The sequence below is a fragment of the Dermacentor variabilis genome, chromosome 3, assembly GCF_050947875.1.
Source record: "Dermacentor variabilis isolate Ectoservices chromosome 3, ASM5094787v1, whole genome shotgun sequence".
Taxonomy (NCBI): domain Eukaryota; kingdom Metazoa; phylum Arthropoda; class Arachnida; order Ixodida; family Ixodidae; genus Dermacentor; species Dermacentor variabilis.
In genome coordinates, this window is record NC_134570.1 from 45810674 (window position 1) to 45832950 (window position 22277).

At 46.9% G+C, this 22277-nt stretch overlaps 1 protein-coding gene across 1 annotated transcript in view; it reads left to right on the top strand.

Annotated features, from left to right (window-relative positions):
• The window catches only part of LOC142574500 (uncharacterized), a 36516-nt gene extending 15326 nt beyond the window's left edge, over positions 1-21190 (top strand). Inside the window, exons 6-10 of the mRNA XM_075683563.1 lie at positions 1296-1393; positions 9504-9609; positions 11257-11439; positions 12861-12977; positions 21044-21190. Of these exons, the coding sequence (XP_075539678.1) occupies positions 1296-1393; positions 9504-9609; positions 11257-11439; positions 12861-12977; positions 21044-21190 (651 nt within the window). The remainder of the gene's footprint in view (positions 1-1295; positions 1394-9503; positions 9610-11256; positions 11440-12860; positions 12978-21043) is intronic.
• Positions 21191-22277: the final 1087 nt, after the last annotated feature.

The following is a 22277-nucleotide window of genomic DNA, read 5'->3' on the forward strand; positions in this document are numbered from 1 at the left end:
TGGGCACACGCAAAACTGGGAGCGCGTACGATTTGATCAGGGCGGCGAAAATAAAGCAGGGGGTTGGACGCAACTCACGTATCTCAGGTTTCAGTGAAATGCGGTGAATGTGTCTTTAAGCAGAACGTGACAGTAAACGTCGGTTTTGCCCAGTCTTACAATGCGTGACATTGTAGACACGGGAGACGGTTCACTTCAGTAGTTCAGACACGACTGAGCTGGTAAGTGGAATTGTGGCTGAATCATCGTACACCTCATGTGCAGAATGGTCCTCTACACCTCGTTATTCAGCTGTCGATTACGGCTGAGATATGCGATGAAGGCCTGCGAATTATTTTTATGCGTGGATGTCGGGCCCCAGTGCATCATATCAGCCAATTTTCCACGCCACAGTCGAGCAAATATTGCAGTTACAGTGTATTTATAACCACTTACAAGTGTTTCCTTTAAATACTACATCGCCTTGTGTTGCGTATTTCCAACCGTAGTACCTACATTTTGCATATTTTCTGCTTGTGTTGTACTGATTCAACATTTGTGGGACATTACCTTGTACCTTGTATCTCAGTTGGAAGATTACAAGTGCATTACCTTGAAACGTCAGTTAAAAAAAAGAAATTCCCTTTGGTTTCATGTTCTCTCTATTACTTTAACGCTTCGCAAACTGTAGTGTGAGTGGCATTGACGAAACGTCCATATCTTTTTCCTTGTTTCAGTGATTTAATTGGTTTAATCACATATGTGTAGCGCAGATGCAACGTGAGGAAAAGAAGCTTCAAATGAGAAAAAACCACATAATGAAATGCTGCTCATACTTTCTTCTTACTATATGTACAAACCGAAAAGAGGAAATGTTGGGCACAGAAAACAAGGACAAACGAATGGTGTCGTCCATGTTTCCTGCAGCCATCATTTCGTCTTTTCGGTTTGTACATAGCGCTACAAGAAAGTATGAATAGCCCCCAACTAGCACCCTTCATCGCGCTTTAGAAAGGCTGCCTTCTTTCTGTTCACTCATCTAGCATCGGAACGTTAATGCGGATTAGCTATATCTTGGCCGGAGAAGTTAATTAAGAACAAACACGTGACGGTGACAGGAGTGCAAAGGAAAGTGCGATAGGTTTGACGGTGTTGAAAATGGGAATCAAAGAATCATTACGCAGAGGAATGACGTGTTCTAAGGTTTACCGGACAGCAACAGTGGCGAGAAACAGTTTATTTCTTGTGGCTCAAATTAAATTCTCCGCATCCGAATACTTGCCGTTTTCTTCTTCTTTCTTCTTCCCTTTAATTAGGGGACGAGAGACTACATGCCAGGCTATCACTTTATTGGTCTCATCGACTTCGTCGCAGCAACCGGACTTCTGCGAACGAACCTAGCAGAACTCGCGGGGTAAGCTCATTGCCTAACGTGCTTTTTTGCTGAGATGACTGTTACTTTAGGCAGTTTTCGAGGCGTGGGTCGCAATTGAATAATCGTTTTGGCTACTACCATCATGTTTTCATGACAAAAGCAGTTGTTGTCAGAAAGCAACGACTTGCCCTTCCCCAGGATTCGAGTTTAGATCGCTCGTACATGATGTGTGAGTCGCCGTGGCGGCGTTGTGCCGTCGTGGTGGCGTTGTGCCGTCGTCGTATTCTCGTCGCAGTGGTGCCTTCGTCGCGTTGACGCCGTTGTCGTCGTCTTGGCGTCATCGTAGCAGCACCGCCTTTGCCTGCCGCCATCATCGCTGTCCTTATTATCGACGTCGTGCCGTCACTGCCTTTGTGGTCGTCTGCTATCGTTGTCCTTATTGCTATCGTCACAATGCGTTTGTCATTGTCATGATGTCGTCATTGTCGTCGTAGTCACTCCTTCTTTTTCTTTTCAGTAGTCGTCTATTATCTATTATTATAATTGCCGTCATCGTCATGCCGTCATCATCGTTGTCGTCATCATCATGCCCCCCCTCGCCTTTGCTGCCGCTGTGATCTGTTAAATTTGTCGTTATTGCCATTGTCCTCGCGCCTTAGTCGCTGTCATGTATTCACAATCTTCGGGGTCGTCTGTTATCTACGCGGTCATCGTCGTACCTTCGTGATGTCATGCCGTCATTATCGTTCTTCTTGTCGTCGTCGTGCCGTCCTCGTCCTCCCAGTCGCCTTCGTACATTATCTTCATCATTATTGCTATCGTCAAAACCATGCCTTCGTAATTATCGTGCCGTCATCCTCACCGTTGGCTATGTCATTGCCGGCGTGCTACCTTCGTCTTTTCAGTCCTCATCCATGCATTATCGTCGCCGTTACTGCCATTGTCGTCATCGTCATGACTTCGTCATTGTCATGTCGTCATTATCATCTCCTTGTCTTCGTGCCTTCTTCGTCTTTGCAATCCGTCGTCGTCTGTTACTTCGTCTTTATTGTAATTGTCATCCCCGTCACGCATTCGTACTTGCCATCCTCGTATTATCTGTTCTCGTTGTCTATTACCCTCGTCGTCATTATCGTCGTCATTGTCGCGATGTCATTGCTGTTGTCGTGCCGCCATTGTTGTCGTCGTCGTGGCGTCCTTGACTTTTCTGTTTTTGGCCTCTATTATCTTGGTCATTATTTTCATCGTGGTCACCTTCACGTCTTTGTCACTGCCGTTCCGTCGTCATCGTTGTACTTGCTGTTTTAGTAATCCTGTGGTAACCTTATCAGTTATCGTCTATAATCGTTGTTGTTATCTTCATCGTAATCGCCATGCCTTCGTCACTGTCGGACCGTAATCATCGCTGTCCTTGTCTTGTCGTCGTCGCGCCATCTTTTCCTTTCCCGTCGCCGTCGCCTGTTACCCTCGTATGTCAGCGTCGTCGTAAAGCCACCTATCGCTTGTTTCGGATGACACCTGTGCCCGTTCGAATGATCGCTAAGATACTTTTTATTGCGATAGCTTCACAAGCGGACGTCACCCGTTTTGGAAGTGTCGTCGTCTGGCTTAAAGGTGTGGTGCCGATCCCGAAGGCAGTTCCATCTAACCAGCGTCTAAAAACGCTGGCGGTCACGAGGGAAGTACGCTGCATGGGAAGTGGCACGTGACCGACGCGCCAGACGTTTCAAAGAGCAACATTCACGGGAGAAGCGCGCGCAATCGTGTCTAATGGTTAGAGCATTGGGCAGCTACGCTGGAAGGCGGACAACTAGATTACGTCATCGATCACGCGTTTGGTTATAGTGTCATAGGCGGACTCCACTCACTTTGGATGCGCCTAATCGACAAGTCGAGGCGTATTGAGCGAACGCGAATGCGTCACAGTGTGCCCGAAATTGCATGCTTGTAAGGGACCCGAGGTATTAAAAGGTCACTTTGCAAAATGAGAGTCTGCGAGGGCTGCCGTGGCGCATGCGCGCGAGCGTAACTGTCGAGAAGTCGCAATCATCACATTCGAAGTATGCTGCCGTATACTTGAGGATCCCCTGTCCGATTTTCATCCAATCCTGAACGCTGCTGGAGCCAAATTATACGCACGAACGGCTACATATCATCTAACATAGCCGCCACAATGACTTAAAAAAAGCTTTGCAAGTTTCTGATACATACTTCTTTAAAATATCTAGCAAGAGCTACAGAAATGCGTTTTTTAAAACTCATCTGTCGGCAACAAACGTCTTTTAGTTAAATATTACAGGTACTTTTATTAAGTATGACAACGCCCTATAATATATATCAAGTTTTGCAATAACTTGTTCATGGCAGTATGCACCCTCTCAGTCTTGTTCTAATGCCGCGCCCGGGCGGAAGGCAGAGCCTTTCCACGATGATGCCGCCAGATAGCGCTTTACACTGTAGATGTGTAGTTTTGAAGTGAGGGAAGCTCGCAGTAAAATTGAGTATGAAGAACGGCTGAGGAATATGGAGGAAAGTAAATGGGCTGGGAGAGTGTTCAGGTATCTGTACAGGCAAAACATTGATTCACAGTGGAGGAAAAGAACTAGGAAGCTTACCAGCAAGTATGCGGCCTGTGGGGTGGGCAACACAGCAACAAAGAAGGTCAAGCGGAAAGTCAGAGAGGCTGAATTAATCTCATGGGTGGCGGCAATGGAAAAGAAACCTGCCATGAGTAACTACTTAAGGGGAAAAAACGAAATTAGGAAAGAAACCATTTATGATAACTCAAAGGGAAGCTCATTACTTTTCGAAGCGAGATCGGGATGCCTTAGAACACGCACCTATAAAGCGAGATATAAGAAGGAAGAAGAAGCATGTGCTTGCTGCGGTAAAGCTAGGGAAACGACGGAGCATATTTTATTAGAATGTGAAGACGTCTATCCAGCGGTCGATTTAGGCACCACTGGCCTCCTTGAAGCCCTTGGGTTCAGCGGGAGCAGTGGTAAAGCAAACAGGTCCGCAATAGACATCAGTAAGAGGCGATTGGAGGATTGGTGGAAGAAAAGTAGGGAAACGACAAAAGACGGAGACGTACAAAAGCACAGTTCGCAATAGGGTATCAGAAAATTTGGACGTGGTAGTTCATAGTGGTTTTTTTTTTCATTGGTGAATCTAGGTAGGATATTAGGCAGCATAGTAGCAAGAGCTTGGTGGCGCAAGCCACCGCCCCGTTCCAAAGGGGACGCTCATAACATCCATCCATCCATCCATCCGTGCTGGAGCTGGAATGGGTTATTGCCAAGATATCCCACCAGTATGACTGGCATGAAACGCTCATGTTCAAGAAGCACTCGTTTTCGAAGCACATGGGAGCGTTGACAGGTCAGCTGTCAAGGTAAGCAACAGACATTTAGAGTACTGATGGAAAACAGGAGACAAAATGTATTGGTAGAACCAAAGTAGTTACAAGCACAGGTAACTGTGCGCTATATATATATATATATAAATGAAGAAAGGAACGGTCAAGGAGGGTTAGGCAAGATTATAGACTGCGGTAGACAGAGCCTGATAGCTCAAGCAAGCTAGGTGGCCAGTTGTCACCAACCAGTTTGAAAGGAAGGTGCCGTTGAACATCGTCATCATCATCATCATCATGCTCATAATACGTAATCGACAACTAACAGCGCAGAACAACGTGAACGAGGGTGTACCGAGTGCCTATACTAATTCAAGTATATGATCTTGAGATGTGGACGTGTCTTTCCACTATTTATGAATTTGCTCGGCACTTCGTGCGTAAGCCGCGTTGCACGGTTCTGCATCTACGATCAGATCACGCTTCGCAAGCGCAGCTAGGTGCACACGACTGACGGAACAAGAAATAAAGTTAAATTAATTAAATTATGGGGTTTAACTTGCCAAAACCACTTTCTGATTATGAGGCACGCCGTAGTGGAGGACTCCGGAAATTTCGACCTCCTGAGGTTCTTTAACATGCACCTAAATCTAAGCACACGGTTGTTTTCGCATTTCGCCCCCATCGAAATGCGGCCGCCGTGGCCGGGATTCGATCCCGCGACCTCGCGCGCAGCAGCACAACACCATAAGAAATAAAGTTGACAAAGTGTTCATTTGGAATCTATTCGTGTACAAACGGGACTGAGAGGTTCCATAATTAGAAATTAAACAACAGAAAAGGAAGCATGAATAGAAAACGCGAGTTTGTTCACCAATACGCGAGATTTACAGCATAGCTTTCGAGGAAGAGTATACCCACAACAGCGGAAAAGGAAAGTTTTTTTTTATTGCGATAGCAATTATGTATCGGCAGTCGAGGCGCGTTCACGCCGTCGCCGTCGCCGTGCTTTCACTGTATCGACTACGTTCGAGCGGTCCTCGCGCGGAGGGTTAGGAAGTGTCGAGAGATGCGATAGACGCGCAGTGCGTTTCACCGCAAACAACGACGAAGCCCAGCGGCCGAACCCTCAAGCTCCCTTCAATCCGCTCTGCATTCAGCGCTATAGCGCAGGATTCCGCGTTTCCGCTGTCGGCGTGAGCGTCGTGTGCACAAACGCGCACAGCGTGCCCGCTGAACAGCTGCGCACATACAGTGTAGTCTGAGCTGAACGAACACACAGTATACGCTTCACGCTACAACAAACACCGGCGGTTTTCCTTTCTTTTTTTTTACCTTCAGGCCGAGATGGTCAAAATACTGCACACGTTCCGCTATCAGGCGCGCGCGAAAATCAGAAGCTTTGCAACAACGAATTGCATAGTGCGCTGTTCGATTCGGTCTTCGAATCGAATGCATCACTGTTGGTACGTGCGAAAATTTTTTGTTCGAATATTCCTCGAATACTTCGATACATTAAGTGTGCGCCACTAGACACAAAATTAGAGCGAGATACGACAACTTTCATGCCAGCGGGCATCGTGTAGGCATGAAACACGAGAACGTACGTACGCGTAGTGGAGCATGATATGCGTCGCTCAAGGAGCCAGACTCGACCGGCCGAACAGCGATGACTCGCACTCTCCGACAAGTCGTGCGTGCGCAAACGAGTTGGAATTATTTGTTCCTGGTGCTCCGTTTATTTGCTTTTCAATAAACGACGCTTCGTAACGTGCATTGCAATGACAGATGCTCGCTAATCTTATGAATACTGTATAGGATGTGAGCATCGTTTTATATTAATTGTCAAAGCGGTTGCTCATTTTCGACAACAATTAAAAGCGTACGTGCTCGATATTCGATTCGTATTCGACTCGATTCTGGTACTACTCGATTCGTATAAGACTCGGTCTCAAAAAATTACTGTTATTACACCCCTTCTGCTATTTGTCGTTGCAGGATAACGTCACGCTCAAGCTTGATCCGCTTGGCCAAAGGCCTCTTTCTTTTTATTCCTGTAACGTACCTAATTGGGAATTTATGCGTCATGCAAGGTGAGGTTAAGATGGAAAATCGCCTGTGGTGTAACAGCCATTTAATAGAAAACGCGGCAGGAAATAGATTCAAAGTGCGGCTCAGTCACGTAGATCTTTTTTCTAGCACAGTCTGCAATTGCAGTCGTTATAGGTCTACGTCCCCGAAGAAATAGAGAATGCCACAGGCGCCGAAGCGGCTCCAAATTGACTCCTCTGGACGACTACGAGCAAAATAAAACAAAATAAACAAAATAAAAGGTTCGGCATGACTCGCAGCTGCAAAAGTTCTTGCAAGATGCCATCATTAGCATTGATACTTATTAGCTCGATTCATGGCGTCCCCAGAGAAGAATGATGATTCGAAATCGCACCGTCATGTTCGGCACTGAATGCTAAGTGGATAATTGCGGGGCGGCCGGAGGCCGGCGTATGTAGGCTCGCCTCTCGAATGCGGATAAATTACGGAACGTCTCCGGCGCTGTTTACCATAAGCGGGGGACGCCCCCCCCAGACCGGTCACCTTCGCATGCAAATTAACTCGTTTCGTGGCGACGCCTATAACTAGTCCGGCGTACACGTGTGCGCAGTGCGAAGAGAACGTCGGCTTACGGCGTTATCAATTTCCCGGCGTAATTGTACGCAAGGACTTGTCCGTGATGCCTACACGCGCTGCCGTGATTTAGGATAAACACGAAACGTTATATGCTGTGGTCCTCACTGGAAGCGCGAGTCCTTAACGCCACGGTCTTCTTAAATAGACCTCTCGGAGAGCTCGCCCTCATTAACAAGACTGATTCAGCTCGTTTTGATATGACAAAGAAATATTGAAAAAGTGGCAGTACTAAAGGACCGGTTAATGTGGTCTTACAGGCGTCGATGACCAGCCGCGGTATGAAAAGCGCCGACTTCTTGTTTTTTTTTGTTCGTTTTGTACGTTGTCTCGATCGTGTAAGGCTTAACTTGACAGCAAGCAGCGCTGGCTATCGGGAACCTTCAGTGCTGTGCTCGTTTGCGTGGCGTATGAAAATAGTACTGTACCGAGGATCTGTCAACTTAGGTACAGACAAGAATAAAACTAAAAAAAAAGACACAGAAGCATAACACGAGTGTACGTTAACGGCAAGAGACAAGCCTTTCGTTCAGCCATCTGAATTTTTACCAGCAGTATTGTCGTGTTTGTTCCTCGTGTTGGAAGTGGTACAAGTGGTGACGGCTGCGGATGGGCAGCTTGGGAGAATTCCCTACTACAGACATTGCAAAGCGTTTCGTTTGTGGCGTGAACTGGGACAAAGGGGTAATAGCAAGATAAACCGCACGCGAGCAAGGAATGCATCAACCGGGAGCCAACGTTTTGATAAGGAGTCTTCGGAGACAGTCCACGAAGACAAGCCCCTTCACGAAAGGTTGGCTCGGTGTTGAAGCTTCCTTTGTTCACCCCACAATGCATCGCTTGAAGTGGACACGTCAGCTATTTACATATAGACTCGGACTACACTCGGATGGTACACCTACAAATATCTGACCGAACCCCATGCTGCTCTAGATTCGGTGGCTTGACGAAAACCGGTGAATCCGTCGTGTAATGTTCGAGTCTCTTGCTCGAAGTACGCTTCCTGTATAGTGTTCATACCGAGAAGACCTTTTATCACCGTTCGTCATGTAATTCTCTTTCATAGAAAGCTACTGCGCGATTCAATTTTCAAAACTACGTTGAAGCTGGCAAGAGGACAAGCAGTTAACTCTATTTGTGTTCTATAGGCTGGTCGTGAAGTTATAGGTTAGATTCGCACCACCCGTTGACAGTACTCGACTAACCAGGTTTACTTATATCAACCGTTTATCAAAAGGATAGCAGAGGAAGCTAGAAAACGGAAGGCCACATGAAGAACGTTATATTACTTGGCCGTCTCGTAAAAAGATGGACATGCTTCAATGTCCGGTATAGAAAAAGCAGCTCACTAAATGTGTTTCACGATTTTGCCAATCTTACTGTCACTGTCATAAAAAAAAAATTCGGAAGAATTCAAAAATAGGACAAAATAGAACTAGACAGGTTTATGTTTCCTCTTTTCTACGTTGACCATAAACGCTGACGACTCCGGAGCGAGACAGCCCGTGCACAGACACGACAGAGCATTCGTTGTCACAGCTGGGCATACCATTAGGGCGTGGCTTTTGGTTACTGTAGGTGTACGATATGGTATTGCGCTCAGGGTGACACCGCGACTGCTGGCTGTGAGACAGACTGAGATTTGAACGATCTGCAGGACGTTCAACAATAACAAGACGTAGCGCTCACCGCTCGCGAAGAAGCGCTAGAGCACTCATGAAACAGTCGAAATTTTGCTGTTATGCCGCAGTAAGTGTGGATATCAGTGTAGTATTCTTTTTTCTTCATACAAGTGAGGTAAGTGCATCGATAGTGCTTTTTACTATACTGTAGATGACGCGAATTCGCAAATGCAGCCTCTCGCCGTGCTAGTGCTCGAACATGGCGGCCACGATGACGTCACCCAGTGCAACGTATCATCACTCGTACGTTATTCTGATTTTTTTTTTTACAATGGGCATTTTTCACCGGGTTATCACTGCTATCGATTTGTCGACCGACGCAAGACGCGCCTGTCGTGGTGCCACATTTATCGTTTCTCGATATGCTAGTATACCCCAAGATGGCAGCCGTGATGACTTGAATGCAAATCATTTGTGCCTGCTGCAGGTCAGTGCACAAGGTATTTCTGCGCAACGACCCACGCAAGGTACACGCCATCGGTACCTCGGTTCCAAATCCCTTTGCTTCGTCAAACCGCAAGTCCTATTCCGTGGTGAGTCCGCACGCCTACACGGCTAAGCTCGCGATGATAATAACAATATAGCAATAAAACACGCATAGACTGCATGCAGCTTGCGTCACGTTTGTAGAGAGCACTAGAGTGCGGTATGAGCCTTTGCCAGAGTCGCTGGCGATTTGGAGGCTCGAAACGTCCTTGCCGCCCATATATTAAATACCGCATGAACAAATGAGATCGTGCTTAGTCGGCTACAGTGCTCTTGGTGCGATTTCGTAGCTGGTAGATGCCTATAACTGCCATCCAGGCAACGAGACTGTCAGAGAACTAGTGGACCATTAAAAAAGAGAGAGAGAGAGAACTGTTAGGTTGTTGCGAAATTGATATCTGTTCCTGAAAAAGAAATCCAACGTTTTTTGCAGGTTAGATAAGCATTTTTTGGGGGGTGGTCCATGTGTTATGGGCAGCAGGATGGACCCTGCGACTTGTGCAGTAACTGTATACGCTGTCACCGTGTTGATCCCCATTGTATCTGTGAAGGCGTTCCCTCAGGTGGTCCCTGTGAAATATATCAGCCGCTCCTTTAAAGGAGACGCCATTCTTCAAAGCTGATGTTCGGGCCTTACGGGAGTGCAGTTTTGTCATCGCTTAATGTCGAGTACGCTTCGCTTTGAACACCCCGTCAGGTAAATGCGCGCAAAACTAGTTCTCTCTTTTGCGATTCGAAGTAATCGGTCGAAAAAACCGAAGCCTCCTATTCGCCACTTGCTACGACTGGTGGAATCTAACCAGTGGGTGACCATTTTACAAATGGGACAAACACTTGGTTGTGACCATTTCACTATAACAGGACGTCTACGCCTAAAGGGTATTGTTACAAGTATTACATTCGACTTTGACAAAATTGGTTGCTGGGCTAGTAGGTTCACGCTTAACAACTGAATACTGGTAAGCGCAATTCTAAGACGGGAAAGAAGATGGACACAGAAGCACGGGACAAGAGCTAAGCCGCCACTAAATTTTATTCTGAAGATTTCGCCTACTTAAGTACACAGCAGACCAAGATCGCGCAAGCGCACTGCCCACCAAGCCAATCAATGCATCATATCAAGAAGCATATAGATTACGGTATCATTTGTAAAAACTGCTTTTCTTTGCTACGCAAAACAACCGATGCATCACTGTGCCTGTATTAGCTATGCGTCGGTTGTTCTATGCTTCTGTGTCTATCTTCTGACCCGTCTTGGAATTGCGCGTGCCGGTATTCAGTTGTTATCCATTCGACCTGCGCATCGAGTGTTCCGCCAACTGTCTTCAGAGCAATGTGTGCGAGTAACAATCGTCTTACATCTGCATTTTCGCCCAAACGCACAAATCATTGGTTCGAATCGACAGTAACGCGATATGCATATAAGATGTTTGCTTTACGTTCGTTTAATTGTAAACGCCAGCAGATTGACTAACGAGCTACGCCAGAGCCGGCGTCTAAACTGGAGCTGCACCGAGAAAGATCGTGCTCAGTGTTTGGTACGAGAAAGTGGCCGAAAAAGAATGAAATGAAAGAAATCGCAACATGACATCCTTTGGCCTTAGTTCACAGGTGCACATTCGCCTTGTCCACACACAGTGACACCACCGCTAATGTTTTTCTTTCCTTCCATTCTCTCTGCTTCTGCTCTTCAGGAGAACGCGATGCGGCTGGCAGAGAGCTTGAGGCTGGTGTCCCCGGACCGCGACCACGTCTGCTTGAGCGTGTCGCTGGCCGTGTACAAGTTTAACGTCTTCGACCAGGACGCTGACGCTCCGTCCAACCCCGGCGTTGGATCGCTGGCCTCTGACGTCAACACGGCTTTCTCCTACTCGGAGGTGTGTGCGCTTGTTTCCTCTGTGTTCGGAAAACCCCATTTAACATACACCGCCATACGCGCGACAATGTGAGGCTCGCATTTAGCGCGCCAGCGACAGCTTGTTAGTGCGATTCCATTCGATTCCTCAGAGGTGTGTCAATGCATGTGCTCAGCGATTGAAACGGGATGCTCGGACCGCATGGCGGCCGGCGCTCTACACGTGCCGCCGGTGAACACTGGGTGTTGGCTCGGGAGCCAAACACAGTCGAAATGCTTCAGAAAGACTCTTGCTTCCATCGTATACCGCAATGCATCAGATCGGTGTCCTCTGAGACAACCGGTGGTGCAAAAAAAAAAAAAAAAGCAGCACCGGTATACCATGCGCTCCGAGTGTCGGGTTTTGAATCGCCGAGTACTGCACGTAACAGAAAAAGAAGATAGCAATCGCTGCTTTCGAGATCGTTCAAGGGCTACGCTTGTAGAGGAGGGGCAGGTCAAAGAATTCGCTCTATAAACCTCTACGCCGAATAAGCGCGCTTAATGGCACTTTGCATTTACATATGAGCTAACGTAGACAGATTCAGTGTCACAATAGCCCGTTTTCAACAGATTTTATATCAGAATATATGCGCGTAAAGTAACGTGCTTTTTCTAAATAAACGAGCTATTACGTCAACACATGTGCGTAGGCTAGTGCGTAGTGTATGGTATGTTCGAACCAGTCGTAAAACGTACGCCTACTGTACTCTACGATACTTCTGAAATCTCCCCTTGTTGTTAATTTAGCGCCGTTAAACATTGGCTAGCGTAAGCCTTCCTCATTCGCGCCAACAACGTAAAGAGGCGCGTAATTTTTTTCACGGAGCGAAGGGTCATGTATACAAACAGCTAAGCAGCGGCTGTCTGGGGATTCCGCGGAATACGTTCGTCCCATTTCGCGGCGTTATGAAATGCTTTGTCATCACTTACGCGGAGGAGAATGTTCAAGAGCTGTGGTGGAATCTTATTGGTACGGAACAATTGTATGGCAACAGTACGACTAAGGGTGTCTTATCAAACACCTCGTTGTTCACCGCCGAGATGCAGTTTCTTATCTCAAGCGCCTTTCCCATCGCCCCAAGCTGCTCGTGGCAGGCTTAGCTGCAGTCACGCGAGAAAATTTAGACCTAAGAATTTTATGCTCTAAATGTCCAAGGAAAGGTTAGAGAGAAAGTGACATCGAAATTTCAGTGGCTGAGCTATATGGTCCTTCATAGATTGTAACATCGTGCCACGCCGAATGGTTTCTCCACGCGCGACGTTGGCTTGCAACTAGTTAGAAAAAGAACAAATGCTTGTAGCCACTTCGAAACATTACAAGAACATGTAATCATAACAGTAGAGCATTTTCGATGTCACGTGTTGTTTTTTTTCTCTTTTCACCCTTGTCTTGCACATCAGCTTTGCGAGGAGTACAAAGATCTTCACCGGCACTTCGACGATGCCACTCTCTCGACGTACGTGCACGTAGGCGGGGCGTGGCTCGGCTTCGATGACGACATGTCGATGGAGATAAAGGTAACTCGCTTTTGGGGGTTCGCATCATTGTTATGTTCGCGTAGGAGTGTTCAAGTGTCACGGCAAATGCTTGACCTCTGACGACGGGATCAAGGAGGTGGGATCCTCGATTGGGGCAGCGGTCACTTGATAAGAGACTGAGCTGCTCGGACAAGTATCCGCAGCAGAAATAATCCTTCAGTATGGAGAAGAGTGGGGTGGTGACACCCTCTCCCCCCTCTCTTTTTTTCTCTCACCTTCGACGCTGAAGGTGACACGTGGTGGCACTGCCTTAAGAACCAAACAAAATTGTCAACCAAAGAGGCTGTCACCTTCGACGCCGAAGAGTGGCGGTGCCTTAAGAACCAAACAGAATTGTCAACCAAAGAGGCGTTCAAAATGTGACGTCTTTCAAGTAATTGTCTTACAGTAAAGTGAAATTTAACTTCAGATCGTGCAGAATTAGATTGCAGTTCGCCAGACATCCCCCGAGGGCATCTCACAACAAGGTTCTTGAAGCCAGCACAGTCTAACGTGTCGTCTTGGTAAATCTAAGAACAGAAAACCAGAGAACGGCATTTAATGGTAAGAAGCGCGTGGCGCTAAAATTGTGATATCCAGGTCATGAACACTCGGCACGAAAAGACATTCAGGTCGTCCCATGGTGTTGCATGAGTTCTAACAAGAGAAAACGTCGCCCTCTTCTTCATTATTATTGTTGTGCAAAAGAGAAAATAACATCTATGTCATACAGACATAGCACTTGTTTCCCAAATCAAGCACCGCTGCCGGCCTGTTTGAATAAGTTCATCCATAAAGAGCAATGACTATATCATCATTGCTTATAAACTACATGCGCCTCCGCCTATCGCAGAGTCGGAAGTCATCGGCATAGTCTGCACCCGTCGTTACTGATGGCGCGACGTCTTGCTGCGCGCATTTGGGGCTCTGGTTGCAATTTGTCCTAGCAAAGCGAAGGTCGGCGTGACTGCGATGAAGGTCGACACCCTTTGCTTTTGCTGCCTGTCATTTCGTCTTGTTCCCACTGCGCTTGTTTCCTCTTGCCTTCACATCGCTGATCAGTTGAGGTCGGTTGTCTAACTGAAACAAACAAGGTTTGGGAATTCGTATCAGCCTTCGAGATCAATCCGCGCGTGATAAGGCGGATAATGCACCACGTTGTATATGTGACGCGGACGCGTTAACAGTGCCAGGCTCCCTTATGTGAGCCGACCGATTGCACTTTGTCGGGGAAACACCACGTGTACCGAGAGACGGGGTTCCCTGCTAAACTTACTAGATGGAAATGTGTCTCTGCGATTGTTCGGCGTCTAAGGGAGCCTGCATGCTAGCCTTGCGTGAAGGCTTCCCTGTCAGCGACCACTAGAATGGTGATTTGCCATAAATTGTCTAATCTTAGTGATTATGGCTTGAGACGTTTTCGTTGCGCTATTTATTATTGTTTTCTTCCTAAATTTATGATAAATCACGTGTTTCCAAACGCGTGAATGCAAGAGGTTTGTGAGCACGTGCATAATAATAGCAAAGTCATGCTCGCATTTATAAAGCAATATTTTTAAGAATGCGATATATTCGCAAAGCCAAAAACGCCGTTTTAAAAGCAGGAAACCGATGTTTAGACAAGTCCATGTGTACTGCCAATCATTCACACGCTGACTCACCCACCGTACTAGCCTAGAACGACGAATACATTCCTTACAGAAGTTGTTAGATAACTTATATTGTATTTCTATTAGGTTATTGCTGACCTACATATTCTTCCTGTTGATATTCAATTGAATGTGATGTATCATTTTTGTTAAGGAGATGGGGGTGGGGTTAGGCACCTTGGCGTTGCACCTCCCTTCACCCCCTCCCTTCCGCAGCTTCTTGCTCGTTCTGTTCATCTACGACGAGCGTTATGCAAGCAGAATGGGCATAATTAAAGAAACTGACTCATCTCATTTGTACACGACAGCCAGCTGGGATACTGGAATTGTTTTAGGCATGTTTCCGAAGGTAGTGTCTTGATTCAAAGTCAAAAAGCTAGAGTCAGACTGCCCTCAGGCAAAGACAGGCATGTTTAGTTTTATCCAGCGGAGGTTGCAGACCTGCGTGGTGATTTAATTCGAACATATGTATATGTATGCGACACTCCACGAATGTGACATGCCTCCGTTCTTCGTTTATTTCAGACACATGTACGTTTAGGTATTTGTTTTTAGCCATGCAGAAGCGGCTGTGTAAAGCTGTCTTATATTTATGCAAGGTTCTTGCGAGTCAATTTCATTATGGATTCAGTATTTAATGATGACACTTCTTCCGACACGTGGCTATTACTTGGAATGGTTGCGCTTTAGGAATAAGAAATTAAACGCGCAGTCATTCGCTCCTTTGTTCTTTATTCATTTTGATGAGGGCTAGCCTTCTTGATGTCACAATGGATTTATTTATTTATTTATTTACAGTACCTTACAGGCTCCTCGCACAGCGCATTGAGTAATTGGGGCAGGAGGGGGTTACAAGAACAGTTTTTAAATCAGGAACACAATACATCTGCTAATGAACATATTAAATATTACGAGTTGTAATTATAACGTACAGATATGGATACACAGAAAACCAAGAAATGGGTAGTGACTTTTGCATTAGATAGTGAAAAAGTGCCAGTACAAATGACGCGCGCAACAAGAGAAAACAAATGCCCCTGCGGCATTTCCCGAAAGGCCACTGGATCGGGTAGCGAAACGATTTCACCGGAAAGGCCATTCCAAAGGCGGATAGCACGCGGAAGAGCAGATTAATTGAACATCTTGAAGGGGCAGCGCAAAAAAACGACGACAGAAGGCAGGAACACACAGGTCAGCGCTGTCCTGTGTGTTCCTGCCTTCTGTCGTCGTTTTTTTGCGCTGCCCCTTCAAGATGTTCAACCAGTACCAACTCGCCCAAATGTCGATCCTTCTACAGATTAATTGAAAGTCAGCGTGCGACCCGATATGCGACTACACCTTAAGTGACTGTGAAGTCGGCTATAGACGTGCGCCTGGCTGTTCCTGGCTCCCGCGGACACTAGCGCCTCAGTTTCCTCTGGTGATTTTTGTAGGAAGCTCTACGCAGCACAAAGCGTGGAGTCGGCGGGACCAGTGTCGAGATATAGTGCCGAGAAAACTTGGAAAGAAAAATGCGGTTGCGCTCGAAAGCAGGCTTTCGAGAAACCAGGAAGTCGAACGTGTATCTCTTAGCCCACTTTGGTCACAGATATATGTCACTACAGTGTCAGAATTTCGGGTAAAAAGAATGACTTCTGCTCGGCTTCAGTCCCCCCCCCCCCCCAATGCAGTATGTGGCTTACAGTGAGTAGTGATCTTGTAGAAGGTTACAGATTAGTTATTCAAGCAGTGTGATTTGTCATGCCCACCTTTAGTATAATAGTGAACTCTAACTAAAGAAAGAAGGTAGGAAACAAGGAAGGAAAGAAATGCAGGAAGGAAGGAAAGAAAGAAAGATGGAAAGAAGGAAGGAAAGAAGGAATGTTTGTTGAGTATTTAACGGTGTTTCAGCCCGCAGGTATTGGGGAAAGGTTACATTTGTCACCCTCATTTACAAAGGCCAAGACGCTGAGCAGCGTCTCTTTCTTTATTTCTTGCTCTCTGCGTCACTCAACTAGATTAGATAGAAGCCGTCCGCGGCAGCATCCATCCTGAGATTATAAAAGCGTGCACGATACATCACGTATCGTTTCCCTTTCTTTTTCATCTCGGCATGAAGATGATATAGCTAATGAAACAAATAAGGGTCACTAAATTAGGTATTCGTCGTTAGCAAAGAAGTGAAAGGTTTACTCCAACCAAGATAACAAGAAAGTTTTATGAAGTACCTGGAACTGAATTCGAACTGCGAAAACTGGACACAACTCACAAAACGAATATGAACAATGAACAGTAATGTCAGCGCTGTGGGTGTTTGCTCATTCACAAAGAATTCTCTCCAGTTTCCGTTCTCAAACACGCCTTAGTGTGGCAGTATGGGACGCATACGAAGTTGCATGAGTAGACAAAGCACAGTTGCGTTTATATGCTGTCCGTGAATTAAAGACTGATATCGACCCGAATCTGACACAAACTCTTTTTGTCAGATTGCATTGAGTGTATGGGGCTAGCCAATCCAGCGTCTCGACTGTCTAATATGTTGATCTAAACTTTTCCATGCAGCACGTTCTCATACTTAACCCATTGGCACAACAGCAATGCGTGATATATATATATATATATATATATATATATATATATATATATATATATATATATATATATATATATATATATATATATATATATATATATATATATGGGTTTTCTTCAAAGTTCAGCACGCAGGACCCGACGTAACATACGCAGGAAAGAGACGACGAACTTTTTGGGAGACTTCTTTTACTTAACGTTTTCGGCTGGTGGACCAGCCTTCGTCAGAGTACAGCCTTCGTCTGTACTCTGACGAAGGCTGGTCCACCAGCCGAAAACGTTAAGAAGTCTCCCAAAAAGTTCGTCGTCTCTTTCCTGCGTATATATATATATATATATATATATATATATATATATATATATATATATATATATATATATATATATATATATATATATATATATTATTGCGATAGCAATTATTTGGACACTCCAGGCGTATTTCGGCCGTCGCCGTTGCCGTGAGGTTCCGTACGAGTGAAAGTGTGTGAGGGTGAGCTGGCGAACGCCGTTCAATCTCATGTGCGCGAGCGAGGAACGCGGCCCGGATGCATGCCTTCTCCTCCTGTGGCGCGCGCGGCAGGGGGGTGAGGCGAGGGAGAAAGGGCGTTCTCCTCCAGCGGCTGCTACTGTGCCTCGTTGTCCTTCTCGCCTGCCGCTCCGTAGGAGACAACCGCGGCACGTACTACGGCGTTGGCCACGCGAATCGCAGACGCCGTAGTGGGGCTCTTGATAGCGGAGAGCCACTTGTCCAAATTGATTTGTTCCGTGCCTCGTAACGAGGGGCAACGCCAGAGCATATGGTCTAGGCTAGCGATGTCATTGCAGTGCCTGCAAGAACTAGTGGCATAGGTGTCGGGATAAATTTTGTGGAATAAAGCCGGGTTGGGATATGAACCTGTTTGCAATAATCTGAGGGTCAATGCCTGCGCTCTATTTAACTTCTTGTGTGGAAGGGGAAAGTCTCTCCTGCCGAGATAAAAGTGCTGCGCAATTTCGTTGTATGTGGTCGGTTGATATCTGTTCTCCACCACTGCGGGCCGGCGTTGGAGTTCTCCATGGTCGCGGAAAGCGAGACCTCGCGCCTTGGAGTGGGCCAGCTCGTTGAGGTTTGTGGGGCCTCCCACGATGGATCCCATGTGAGCGGGGAACCACGTGAGAGTGTGGGTGGCGATGCTTTTGCCTTCGAGGATGCGACAGGCTTCCTTACACACGGCGCCAACGCTGAAGGCGCGGATGGCTGCCCTGGAGTCGCTAAAGATATTGGCATGTCCGTCGTCCAGGAGGGCCAAGGCAATGGCCACTTGCTCGGCCGCATGCGACGACGTGCTTCGTACCGAAGCGGCGTTAACGGTCGAACCTCTGTGGTTGATTGAAACTACCGTGAAATTGTTGCTGTTTGCATACTGGGCCGCGTCAACGAAGCAGCTGCCGCCAGGGAGTTCGGTTGCGCGGCGTAGGAGCGCTACCGCTCTGGCCTTCCTTCTTTCCACGTTGCGCTGGGGATGCATATTGCGCGGGGCGGGCGATATGATGATGTTATCTTTCTGCTCTTTCGGAAGGCCCTGGTAGGCATCTTCGACAGTGGCCGGGGGCACGCCCATCTCAGTTAGGAGTCGTCTGCCCGCCCTGGTGCCCGAGAGCCTAAGAATCTGTGCCCTTTCTTGTGCTTCTGCAATCTCTTCCAGGGTATTATGAATACCCAACTGCAGGAGTCGGTCGGTGCGTGTGTAGGTGGGTAGTCCGAGCGCGCTCTTGATCCCCCTCCTTATCATGGCATTTAGCTTGTCTCGCTCGGCCCTCTTCCAGTCGTGCATGGCCGCTACGTACGTAAAATGGCACAACAAGAAAGCGTGGACTAGCCTTAACAGATTCTGTTCTCTCAGGCCTCTCCTTCTGTTAGCTACCCGCCTGATTAGACCGATGACGCTATCCGTCTTTTTTGCTAGTTTTTGAATGGTGATGTTATTCGAGCCCGCCCCTTCGAGTGTCATTCCCAAAATTCGAATGGACGCGACTTTGGGAATGGGATCTCCGCAATTGGTGTAGAGATTAATGTCAATTTCAGAGGGGGGTTTCCAGTTCTGTGGCTTGCGGCCCTTTCTACTTGGGCTGTAGAGAAGGAGCTCCGATTTCTTTGGGGAGCACCGGAGTCCCGTGTCAGTTAGAAAACGCTCTGTAGTGTCGACAGCTTCTTGGAGAGCGGCTTCGACTTGTCCGTCACTGCCACCCGCGCACCAGACAGTGATGTCGTCCGCGTAGATCGTGTGACCGATGCCCTGGACCTTGCCTAGATACCTTGAGAGGTCGACCATTGCGATGTTGAAGAGGAGTGGTGAGATGACTGACCCCTGGGGGGTGCCTCTTCTGCTCAGCTCAATTTTCTCCGATTCCAAATCTCCAGCCTTGAGGATGGCGCATCGTTTGTTCAAGAAAGACCTGACGAAGGCATGGAAGGACGAGCCCAGGTCGAGTTTGGAGATGACGTCGAGAACGGGCTAGTTGGTTTGAATCTATTATAGAATGTGTAAGCGCTACTGGACAAGGACGTACAAAGAAGCAGACACACAAAAACAGCGCTGCCTCTCTGTGTCTGTTTCTTTCTACGTCCTCGTTGTGTCACGCTTGCATATTCTATCATCGTTAATTTAGTCAGCAAGCGAATGTCTACAAGTTTATACGGCCGATAAAACTACAATCCTTACTTCGTACAGCTATCTACTAATTTGCTATCTCAATCGCTGCTTCGCCTTTCCGGCGGAACTGCGAATTTTTCCTTCATGTTCTACAACCTGACTTAGCAATCAATGGGCTTCGTAGATTCCTTGCCCTAACGCCACCCTAAGCCACACCAGCAGGGGGGGTAGGCAAAGGCTAAAGCGGGCGTAGGCTATGGGGCCTGTTTTCGGCGACCACGATGCATCGTCTACGTTGTGTGCGTTTGTAGTAGCGCAGCTGCTCGAAGAAAGCGCAGCTTTACATTGAGCTTCGGCCTTTTCTAGGAGTTTACTAGAGCTTTCAGGTACAACTAAAAGCCTGAGATTTCTATGAGCTTCTCGGTCTTTTTCTCAAGAACAGATTGGAGTCTCTAATTGCATTCAGAAGTCAGGAGCTCATAATTATTCGAAGTAATTGATCATGATTGTGTTGCACTTAGTATTACACTGACGAAATAACTAAAACACTCCCTTTTTTTTTGTTCTTGGATCATTGTAGTACTAAGCGCAACACAGTCACGAACGTCTACCAATTAGCCCCTTTCATTGATTTACTAGAAGTAATTGAGTTAGATCATGGTTAGATAATCAATGACGTTTTCCTTTCTTTCTTTTTGCGAAGGAGGCAGGCAACTAAGGATGCAAAAAGTTTTACTTAACGATGCGGGCCAAAAGAACATGTAATGTGTAGCTGCGAAATTTGAGCAAGAATAGCGGCATGCAGGCGCAAGATCTTTCAAGGTTATTATAATAAGAAAGCAGCTGAATGTGCATTTCTCGATCACTTGCAACTAAGAGATGCGCAACTAGGTTCCCCTTTTTCGCCTTATCTGACTATTGTTTACGTCAAACTCGACAAACTGTAAAACTGTTAATTCACCTCTAGAATGGGCATGCAGAAAATCCGCGACAGCGCAGACATCTAAGGACGTATACGATGGATAGTTTCTTTATTTTATCACTCCCCGCTATGGATCTCGTTAGCGCGCACTTGCGCCGTGAATAATACCCCTGTGACCTTTGCGTAACCTTGTCGTTAGTTTTCTTGTTGTCTTTGTTTTTTTACTTCTTACGTCCCGGTAACGTCTTGTATGCTGCCTTGGCGCGCCGGGCCCTTTGAACGTCGCAGATTGACAAGCTGTCTCGAGGACACCGCGTCGGCTGCCTGATGGCCGACAACATCGACTTGGACGACTTCAGGAACGTTTGCAAGAAGGGCGACTTCCCAAGGCTGTGCCTGCTCAAGCGCTCCGTGTTGAGCCGAGAGCGACGATAGATTCCTGCTTTCCCGCTATCAATCGCCTGACCAGACCAGCGTCATTGGACTGCAGAGAACGTAGTAAATACGAAAGAAAGCATGGTCAGCATAACATATTTATTTTCAAAAAGAATACGACAAAAAATGCGTCACTCATTTCTGTGTCGCTGAAGAGAAGCGTTGTCTTCATCTGTAGACACTGGTCCCACTCGTTACAGAAAAGAAGGCTGAGTTAATTCTGAGCGGTACCTGATAATTGTTGCATGAACAGACAAGTGAGCACTCAGCTACAAGCGGGTAACTTTTGCTCGCTTTGAACCAGCATACAACTTTCTACGTGTTTCCCGTACTCCACCAAGGATTGCTGGCACACAACGTAAAGAGCGCTACTACAGGGAGCGCTAGTGATATTTTTTTCCCGCTTGGGGTGCCACGCTGCATAACGTCAGTATGGAACTAAATATAAGCATGCAGGCCCGTTTGGTAGAGATCCTGCAATAGTGACTTATAAAATGTGGTGTCCATGTCCATCTTTCATAGTCTTCAGCTCGATCAATTCTTAACCCGCCGAACATTTTCTACACTTGTAGACGGGCAGCAGTCCGGTTCTTTTACATGAAGGCTCCGTTCTGGCACCGTTATTAAGCTTGAAAAGTTTTCACCTCGCGTTGCCGGCGACCTTCAAGTGACCTTGAGCCAAAAGCCGGATCAGTTACCCGCGCAAGTTGCGAGAACAAAACGAGATCCGGGCAACCAGTCAAAACTTAAGAAAATGCGGTCTCTGGTCCCCAACTCTTTGTATAGGACCGCTTTACATACGCTAGTTAGTGGCCAAACAAATAAAAAAAATATTGTTTCCGAGTTCTTTATAATGTTTGTTCACAATATTACTCAAGCTTGAACTTCTAGTACGCTGAAGTTTTGCTTGTCATTTCCAATGGCGACGTGCAAAAGGCAGATAGAGGGCGCCACACACGTCATTGTGATCCTTTGGTGCTGAGACAAGGTTGCCTCTTGTGAACGCCAGCGGTCCGTGAGTTCCGCGGCGCGAGTTTTGCGTCGCCTCCTTCAGGCGGGCATTGCGCTCTGTCTCCCTGACGTCTTT